The sequence below is a fragment of the Pantherophis guttatus genome, chromosome 5, assembly GCF_059756535.1.
Source record: "Pantherophis guttatus breed Tessera chromosome 5, ASM5975653v1, whole genome shotgun sequence".
NCBI classification, from domain to species: domain Eukaryota; kingdom Metazoa; phylum Chordata; class Lepidosauria; order Squamata; family Colubridae; genus Pantherophis; species Pantherophis guttatus.
The window spans coordinates 46,529,978-46,541,044 of NC_142067.1; the positions used below are offsets into that span (position 1 = coordinate 46,529,978).

Here is an 11,067-nt window from a genome sequence, read left to right on the forward strand (position 1 = left end):
TTATCATCAACACTTCACCATTCATTACAGTTAGACTAAAATGCAAGTGAAGAAAACATACTTATTTCTTTAAAATATAAAAACAAACAATAACTGATTGTTTTTACTTTCCCCTTTTTAAAATTAAGTTTCTGACATATTTTTTGCAATGTTAATTTAACCTTAGGGCATTTCTTTACCTATAACCTATAATCACCTATAAAGTGGTGATGAGTGCACTTTTGAAACACTTGAAGGACCAGGTTAGGGATAGATCATCATGGAGAAAATTTACCTATGTGTTTGCTAAGAGTAAAAAAATGACATAAGTCAACTGTATATGATACCCTGCATGCAATCTTAAACATGCTCTAATCTTCCAGTGTGCTGAATGGGTCAGTACTATCTATCCTGAAACAACTATGGAACTTTAAAATGATTGCAAAACACATAAGAAACACACTTTCTTGTGTTCTAAAATTGTTCATATACAGAAATATACTAGGGTACTGAATTTCCTGTATTTTTCTTTAAATACACTTTTCTCTCTTCTGCTGCTTTTTCCTTAACTTTTTAATATCTATTATTGCTTCCATAGTTTGCATTTTTCTAGGGCTTAATAACCGTGAGGGTGAAGGTTCATTCTCTGAGCTTGTGGGTTGGTTTCCAAACATTTTGTTATCAGGCTAGGTAACATCTCCAGTGGAGTTTGGGGGATGTCAGCGATCTTCTGTTTATAAGGGCTTTGAGTATTCAACATTCCATCAACAGACACTTTGACCTACAACCAACCTACGAACCCTCAGAATCCAAATCAACTGCGCACCCACTAACTAGAGACAGCACTCAACCAACCTACACAAGCCCTCCCCAACCAGCACTTCACCTCCCAATGACCCTCACCTGATGTAACCTCTCCAAGACTCCCACTGATGACTCACACCTGACCTATCACAAGACCCATTACAAGACCCTCACTTGACACACCCACACCTGAGTCATCACAAGACCTACTGACCATACAAACGCCTTATAAACAGAAGAACACTGCCACTGACATCCCCTAAACTCTGCTGAAGATGCTACTTAGCCTGGTAATGAAACATTTGGAAAACAATCCACAAGCTCGGAGAACGAACTTTCATCCTCATCCTACACCTGAGCTATAGATATTTGCCACTATTGCTTAATAACTGTATTGCAAAGGGATCTACAGTATATTGGGAAGAGAGTGGCCACCTTTAAAAAAATGAGACGGAAGGAGATATATATACAAATTGAAAAACTGAATTTTATATCTGAAATGGGGACAATTTTAAGATTTCCAGCAGGAGAATTAATTATTTTCAAGTAACTCTATCCTTTATTAATTTTACTGCAAAATTAAATCTACTGGGAAAAATTGTAATTAAACAGCACAGTACTTAACATACTACACATTTAAATAACATTTTAAAGATCTTGAACTATTTTTGGGGTTATAGTTGCTAACCTACTGCTCAAACGTAGAGGTGGCCATGGCTCATATTCCTATTTTGAATAATTTATAAGGCTTTCAGGAAAATCCATTTGTGGAGTTTGTGGAACCTCCTTAAAAACAGAACCCCCTACAGTCTTGTGAGAAGTACTGTTTGTTAAGAAAATAGCACAATATTTCCATGAGGCTGGCAAGCCTATGCATGAAACCTGAGCCTTGCATTCCATCACATCGGTCGGGCTCCTTGGCAAAATACAAAAAGTTGAGTGCTGCTGGGCCCTGGGGCTGGGTGAGGGGCACGCCAAGTTCTAAGAGTCTCTTGGGTGGCTGGATGGGAAGTGAGTCTTGGCCTATAGGCTCCCTTGTGTGGCTGAATGACCAGCTTGGGAGCAGACCAAGGTCTGGGGGAATCCTGAGAGACAATAAGTGGACCACTGGGTACCTCAGGGTGGCAGGTCTTGGGAGTCCCAGGACAGGTGGGCCTGTGCTAGGCCTCCAAGGTCTTCCTCCACCCCTGAGGCACCCATGCTTCACCTAACAACTTGCATGTTCATTTAATGCATTGGGAATGGCAGGGATGAGAGGGTTATTAAGTGAGATGCTTCACTTAATGGACAAGCCAACATGCAACTGAAATAGGCAGGCTCCATTATGATCATAAGAGAAGGACTACCTGAATGGAAATTAATAATGCTACTGCTCTTATAAACCTACCATTTTATATATATATATTTTAAAAAAACAATGTTTGATCATTGTAATTAATTTATTTTAATTATTAGTATTTCTCATTTTCCCTTCAACTTGTAGCCTACAATCCATACACACTAAAATAAATAATAAAATACACCTCTCCCATGAATTAATATAGGGAAGAGAGCTAAAAGCAATATTGTATTATGCAAGAAGAAAAAGTCAGATCAAAAGCCAATACTGAGATATTATAGGTCAAGAACTAAATGTATGGAGAATAAATTTGCCTAGTGGCTGAGGGTGGGACTAGCCCAAACACAGTGGAGTTCTCTAGATCAATCAATCAATCAATCAATCAATCAATCAATCAATCATATTAGTGGGCACACTAGCTCAGCTCTGGGGCGCATGCGCACGCATGATTTTCAGGCCTTCTGGGCCCACCAGAAGTAGGGAAACAGGCTGTTTCCTGCCTCTGGAGGGCCTGGGCGGGTGGGGAAGGCCCGTTTTTCTTTCTTACCTGGCTCCAGATCCTCTCTATTTATCTGGGAAGGGCGAAAACAGCCTTTCCCACTCCCTTGGAGGCCCTACAGAGGCTGAAAGGGCCCATATCCCGACTTCCGGTGGGACAGGAAGTGACTTTTTTGCTGTCCCCAGCCTCCAGAGACTCCTAGAGAGGCTCCTAGAGATTCCTAAAGAGGCTCCTAGAGACTCCTAGAGAGGCTCTGGAGGCTGGGGACAGCAAAAAATGCCACTTCCTGTCCCACCGGGAGTTGGGAAATGGGCCATTTCAGGCCTTTGGAGGGCCTCTGAGAGAGTGAGAAAGGCTGTTTTCGCCCTTCCCAGATAAATAGAGAGTATCTGGAACCAGGTAAGAAAGAAAAACAGGCCTACCAGGCCATCATGTGCCAGGAGCGGGGTGGTGGTGCGCGTGCATGCCTGAGGGCACGTGCGTGCGTAACCCTCCCCAGCCCCCCTCTCCTGGCATACGATGGCAAAAAGGTTAGCCATCACTGCTCTATACCGTTTCAGACTGATGGCTGTCCAGTCTTTTTTAAAAAACCTCCAGGGATGAAGCACCTATAACTGCTGAAGGCAAGCTGTTCCATTGGTTAAGTGTTCTCACTGTTTAGAAGTTTCTCTTGAATTCTCCTTAATTAAAAATTAGTCCCTAATAAATGCTTCTGTAATATATTTATCATATCATATCATGATGTATTTCTAGTATATGCAGAACAAAAAAGTGTCTCTATTTTCAACTGATGTTAAGGCAGAAATTATTTCAAATGCCATTAAATAGTGCAAATTTCCCTTTTCCCTTTTGCATAAGTACTGAATGTTTCATACAACTGTTTCACAATTCCACCCATGCTTGCTTGCTCTAGTGTGCATGTGCTTATTTATTATATTTATTGTGTTGTTGTGTAAAACGTCAGCCTATGAACTGACTTTCTTATCTAAAGCTCTGTCATTTTGTATGCATTAAATTAACAAAGCACTAAGGGTCCATGCTATGCATAGTTAACTAGAAGTACATCTCACTGAACAAAGAGGGACTTTTTTTGAGAAAACATTCAAAATATTAGGTAGGAAAGCAAGTTAAAAACAAATAGTCATTGGAGACAAAGCAATAGAAGGACAATAAAAGAGCAGTTATTGTAACTATATATTCCAAAATTTAAAAAGACATTTTTGATAATGCTGATTGGACCAAAACAAACAAACATTTACAGTGCAAACCCTAACTAGCTGGGCAGATTCAGAAGGAAGTAAGTTGTGAAATTCTCCCACACTTTTTATGACTGTAGACATGTACTTAAATATTTCCCAATTTTATGGTTTGCTTGTAATAATATTGCCATGAGAAGAAAAATTGCAAAATGCAATTTGACACATAGAGGAATTTTCCACTCAAACAGTCAGTACTCCATTTACTGGAGTATTTTACATACAGTGAGCAAAATCAGCACAAAATGATCTGAAACTAGTAATATAATACCGCCACTTTATAAAATTAATTTTGTTTGAAAAGTTTTCAAATATTTAATGTAAATATACACAAGTAATAAACATATATTGGGTATATAACATTTATATTTATTTATTTGGATGTTAAACAAACTAACATTTTGAAAAGAAACTGGGGAAGAGATGATTTTATATACTGTTCATTTGTTGAATATAATAGTTCTACTTCTCTATTGTTAAGCAACATTAAACTAAATAAAACAAACAGAAATTTACTGGTTTACATAAATTAGCTAACTCTGCTTGAGTAATGAGCTCATGGCAAGGTTCCCATTTACACGACTAATAATTTGCCTAATATTTTCTAACAGTAATTTCTGAATAGTTGCCAACTTTATAAATCTATATGTATACCATCCCTTTATCTACAGCTACACTGTTTCTCTTCCATACACACACACACCACACACACACACGCACACACACACACAGAGAAAGAGAGAGAGAAAGAGAGAGAGAGAATGTTCCTCTAATTCACCCTTTGAAGTGTGATTTACTCCCCATAACTGAACGCAAGACTGAAAATTTTTCAATAAAGTAATGGAGTTGAATGCATAATAATAGATAATAATAGGAAAAATAAGTCCCTTTTCTGTAATAGGGCTGGAAATCAATGTTTAATTATTCTTTTTGTAATCTAATGTTTAATAACACAGAAGAGCTACCTATGTAAGAGTTAAGAAGGTAGAAAAAAATCTGATGCTTTTAAATTGCTGCATAAGATAATTTGCATCACAGAATGTTAGCCTACAAAAATGTATAGACCATGGGTGAGAGTAAGGGGAGGTTGAAGTTATTACCTATAGAATATGTATCTACAATATAGTTTATGGCTAACAACAAAAAGTTGTCAGTATGACTCCAAGATTCTTGCATTAATCAGCTTATTATATGTAATATATTGAGAATGTTGATTTGTATTTATTTCATGTGTAATAGTTTGAAATCAAATATATACTGAACTAAGATTGGTTTTTGGTAAAGATTTTTTTTTTATCTCTGTGCTGGACTGAGAATGACTATTTTGTCATTCCAGAGACTATATGAAAGAAACACTTAACCTCACAAACCTGTTTTTGAAAAAGATATTCATTTGAATGATAGATTAGTACTTGTAAACAAAAGATACATATTTCTCTCAATTAAAACAATTGTATGTTTTCTAGACTAGATCGATCTTTTAGCAGAAAAAAATAAAAACAATTTCTAGCAATTTTTTTCTCTTGATATTTGAGAATGAAATAATACGTTTTAGGACATTATCAATACACAACGATGTTTGCCACCCAGTTTAATCTGAGCAGCAGTCCATGAAAATCAACACAGTGAACCTATCTATAGTCTTAGTGAATGAATAAAATGTGCAAAGCTTTTGAAGCCTGTAATTATAAAACTATATAGGCTACACTATCTCAAATATCTTAGGAATGATTTCCAATCTGATATTTAGCCTTCAAATGCTAATATTTCTTACCTTTGTTTTTTGTGATTTCTCCTTATCTGAAACATTGGAAGGTTTTCTCTTCAACATCTTAAAATTCAGATTTATTAAATGTTACAAGGTAAGTGTTGCTTGTTTGTTCTCAGACCCCAAACACTACTAAATGATATACACATAGCTCAATCAGCTAAATAAAGCTTCCTTATTCTATTTAGGTTGTGGCTCAGCTCTGTCAAGATCTTCAGTTGATATATTCAAGACAGGAAGGAAGACAAAAAGAGAAGTAAAAAAAGAAATGGGTGAAGAAATAGAAGCTTAGGGTACTTGATCAACACTAACCTTTCAACTTCAATACTTGCACTGCAACATTTGTTTTAGGATAACTTTAACAACAGTTGGCTGCATCTGTACAGGCAGCATTTAATGGAAATGTGATCAGTTAAGGAATCAGAGGTCCATTTTAACAACTTTATCGTTCATGTAGAACAGCAATCTACAATCAGCACGTTTTATTTTCAAGATTATAACTAATATATTTAAATTCAATTTTTAAAAATATGTTAGTCTCGGTTATTAAGAAGGAACAAGAGTTAGCTTTGTGCTTGACTTCCTTAATTTGCCACAGTGGAAGATAGGATGATGGAGTATTCAGAATGAACAGTTTCCAACCCCCCCCCCCCTTTATTTAAATCTTCATGCTGAAGTCCTGCACAGAAATGTGTATCTATGTGCAAATGTATTCATAAGCCATGCAAAAAATTAAAAATATTCATTTTTGTCTGAAAGGAGATTACAAATAAGCAAATATTTTTAATACAGTGAAGAACAATGAGAAAATGTTAGACTTTTTTTTAAATATCTCCTTTAACATTTCAGTCAATGTTTGCTATTATTTGTTTATAGTATCCTGCACTAATAAGAACTGCTTTGATCTCCTCCCATAAAATACATAAAATTCATTGGTACCTTTATTTGTAATATATATTTTCAGGCTAATACTGACTTCAGAAAAAAATAAAAAATTGCATAGTTGAACTACACTGTTTAAGTACTGTTGGGAGAGCTGTAAAATTGGCTTGTTGGGGAGATAAATGGCATATAAATTTAGTAAATAAAGTGTATTTTTCAATGTACTATCATGCATCATTAGTGTTTATACACAAAAATTTGAGTGTGTATAGATTTTATATACACTAATAAGAACTTAAGTCAATTGTTAGTCAAATCAAAGACATTATCTTCCCCACCTCATTTTCTTTCTATGCAGATCTGAAAATCTAAACAAAAATCTGTCACATAATTATTAATTCACACCTTCTGCATTTTCTTAAAACAGTTTATATGTACAACTAGACAGAAATTATAACCCAAAATTTGTAAACCAATTACAATTATTAGTTAGGATGAGCAGAAATGTGCATTCAGGCTTCATTCTTTAGCCAAACTTTCCTAAGATTTCACTTGTAGGTAATAGACGTAATAATCTATCCTGTATTTTTGAAATGAGTCACAAATGAAATTCTTAGAAGACAAAATAACTCATTCTCATACATAGGAATAAGTCAGTAAGAAATGCCTATGTAGAGACCTGACAACAAAATAACCAGAATAAATGCAAAGAGAAGACTATTTGTACACATTTATTGTACAATTTGGAAATATACATTCCAAGTTTAAAGACATTAAGAACTCCAAATCTAAATGTCCATTCCATGTTCCAGTATTTAAACAGGAAAGTGTAACCAGGAAAGAATCTCTGATCATTCAAAGATTACTTCTTTTTCTGTGCACCTTTAATATCTGTATGATTAACAAAAATGACATTCATATGTAGACTTATACATGACTTCCTTTCACCAGATTATTTATTGTTAAATAGGAAGAAAGAGGCCATTTCAGGAGATATAGTACCCATCCATATCTATTCTATTTCTTCATGCATCAGAAAAATTATAGCAGTTTGAAGGCTGACCTGATTATCTCTTTGTCCTTGAAAGATTAACCTCTGCACTAGTTGTAGAAAATTCCAGAGTTAAACTACTAATAGTGGTAATATCACAAGTACACAATTTGCTTAAACAGGGATTCTGAATGAATTCTAATAGTTTAGAAAATAATTTACTTCTGATAGTTTAGAAAATATATTTTTAATTTTCAAATGGTTTTTAAAAAGAAGAATGGAATGCAAAATATTGATTGAAAGGTTGCTCAAGAGTTGAAAGTTTATGTAATATTATGGATTCACTCAGAGAATGTCACCAACATACATAGATTAGGTTTTTTAATTCTTTCTCTCTCCAATTCATATGCATATAGTATATATATAACTTTGTCTGTTTTAATGTGTTTTTTTCTAAATCCTTGCACTTCTGAAATGAAAATAGCATTAACACCTCTGGTAAGGCTACATGAACATTTTTCCCTGAATACTGTACTATCACATACAAATGCCAAATACAGTGAGTGACTGATGTTAGAAAAATTAAAATTTTAGTTCACTTCAGTGTAGCTGTTCAAATTGAAACAACTTCCTTCTTCTTTCTGTAGTGCTCTAAAATAGATACACTGAAAGTTAGATTAAGAGATAATTGCCACTAGAGATTTTTGGCTATTCATAAGTGACAAACATATCATAGATCTTCCAAAGCTATCTCCAAATGTGATAGCAGTAGTTTTTAAATATCTATGGCTAATGTAAATAAGTAAACTAAATCTGCTTACCAACAGTGTCAATTAACTAATGTGTCTATGACTGGCTTAAAACAGTAGTTATAGTGAAAATTTCAGGAAGAAAAACTAAACAAATGTAGTGTTTAGATTCCCAAAAAGGTGTCCTAACACCAGTCTTTTATATTCTTTCCCCTGGCTGTCTAGCATTGATTCCTTATCACCTTTGAGCTCAGGACAAGTTAAATTTTTAATGTATTTTGGATGTCAGGATTGCTTTCAATTATCCACATGCCACAATTATACACTGCATTGCATCATACACTGGTAATTGCCACAGAGTTTTTTTAGGAATGATAAGTGTATTCCCTAAAGTGTTCAGTCAGTGACATTTGGCAACTACTGGTTGATTTGTTTCACACCAACAAAACTGAACTTCAGCATTTGTCAGTGACTGATGAAAACTGTATGGAACTAAATAAACAGGTCCACAGTTCATACTTATCCTCTTTCAAAAAGGATCTTTGCTGAATATTTTTTTAGAAAAAGAAAAAGAAAGCTAAATTAAACACATGCTAGGCCTCCTGCAACATTATCCAAATGCGTTTTCTATTACTCAGCAACTGAAGGACTCAATTCTCATGAGTTTTCAGCTTTATTGTTAAACAAGTATGTAAAATAAAATGCTTGTTGAATCACAGCACACTATTCTCACCACTGTAATGTGTTTTAACTCCCTGTTGCTGGGCCTCAGACCAAAACAGATGTCAGCCCAGATATACTGGAAATAAAAAAAGATAATAGCAGTATCGGGAACTGTTGTGCTTCTTACCGATTTTTACAACATTTTACAACATAAGAATGCTGGTTGAGCTTTTTTATTTTTTTCTAGGACTGTCTTGTCCTGAAGGAGATGCTTCTTGTCCTTCTTAGATATTGGAGAAAACTTTGCCCACAATTCTAAATTTGATGGTACATTTGGAAATCAGAGCTCTGCCATATAACTCTAATAGCAAAATATATGTACATGTAACAATGGATTTATCATTTCATAAGCATAATCTGATTTTTTTCTAGTACTGACTTTTAAAAATACATTAAATGATTAATATGACATAATTATACATAAGGTAATAAAAAAACCTCATAAAGTTAAAAACAAATTTTTTTCCTAGAGTAGCCAAGAAAATGGAGTCCTTCCAACTTCATAAATGAACCATGTAAAGCATTCATAGGTAAGACATAATAAATTTTGTAGAATTGAGAAAGTGTTTAATGGTCAAGGAATTAGAGCCGTGAATGTGACATTACCCATCTCAGTCTAGAATCAAGTCAAACACATATTCTGATTAATAGAGAAACTGAATCTGTTGTTAGCAATCTCTTTTTTTCCAGAGCCATTTTCTATAGTAAACAGTTCAAACTGAATTAGTTTTTTTAATATCAGAGTATTACAATGTTCAATTGTCATGTCATTAAATACTTCATTGTGATAAACTGAGTTTCAGTTGATCTCTCTCTCTCTCTCTCTCTCTCTCTCTCTCTCTCTCTCTCTCTCTCTCTCTCTCTCTCTCTCTCTCACACACACACACACACACACACACACACACACACACACACACACACACAAAAACATATGAGAATATTACATTTTAGTGGTAATGAAACAAATTTGTTTGTTCTTCTTTCTGTCTTCCTCCAGAGCTATCTCAAATGCTCTGTAACAAATACTTCTGATCCACAAGAAATCCAGTGCTGCCAGAAATAAGATTATCATGGAATAGTTCCCTAAAGTAGACTTAACACATTTTAACATCAGACAAAGGAATATATCTTATAACTAGCTCCCAATGAAATCCTGGGCCTGTCTACCAGATCTGTCCCATGTACACCAAAAAATGTATGATGGAACATCAAAATATTGTTCAAAATGAAATTAACAAATGCCTTTGAATTTGGATTCTCCAAAATTCAGATGGTGCCCACTCTACTGTTGCTATCATTTTTTCCCGTCTTTGTAATTGGCTTTATTGCTATTGCTTCATTTTGATTGTTTGGAGCCTTCCAGAGTTATTGGGAATTGGGCAGTATACAAGTTTAATATAAATAAATACATAAATAATTCAAAGGTTTGTATTACTTCCATAAGGCTATTTTAATCATGAAAGTATTTATTATTACTTTTATTTATTTATTACATTTTGATGCCTCTTATCTCACTAATGATGATAAGAAAAGCTACAGGTACCTTTAGATACCAGTTCATTGACAATTTTTACTGTTTGTTTACCTCCTGATGGAACAATTCAATTAATTTCTGACTATATATTAAGTCAAAATGCATAGGAAAAACAAATGTAATTGTCTAATAATGGCTTAAATTTGAAGTTATTTTAATATTGTGGATATTCTGTTGCTAGAATTAAAATCAAACAAAAACTAACAGGACACCTCAACAGTACATTATTTTTAAGGCTGGGAATAAATTGTGGAAATCTTTGCTGTCAATCTTTCAAAATAAACATTTAATTTGCCTGCTTAGTTAATACAGTTTTATGTTCTATAATATAAACTGTGATTTTGAGTTCTCTGTTTGTGACCAGGTTAGTCCTTTACTGGCCTTTTACAACGTCTCTTTTCATACTGAGAATCTGCACAAATTATCCCCAGATATGTATTTGCATGATGGAAATAGAGGAAACATGCCATTTTTTACTTGGTCTACAACCATGATGGCGAACCTATGGTGGGACTGGAAGTCGGCAAACAGGCCATTTCTGGC

The 11,067-nt window shown here is 34.5% G+C and overlaps 1 protein-coding gene across 2 annotated transcripts in view; it reads right to left on the reverse strand.

The window, feature by feature from the left end:
- Positions 1-11,067, reverse strand: part of SAMSN1 (SAM domain, SH3 domain and nuclear localization signals 1) — an 80,739-nt gene that overhangs the window by 38,422 nt on the left and 31,250 nt on the right. The window contains exon 1 of one of the 2 annotated variants that reach the window (XM_034422904.3): positions 5,652-5,785. The exons of the other annotated variant lie outside the window; for it this stretch is intronic. Coding sequence (XP_034278795.1) covers positions 5,652-5,708 — 57 coding nt within the window. The 5' untranslated portion in view covers positions 5,709-5,785. Of the gene's footprint in view, positions 1-5,651; positions 5,786-11,067 lie in introns of those variants that run through there. 2 annotated transcript variants of the gene reach the window in all.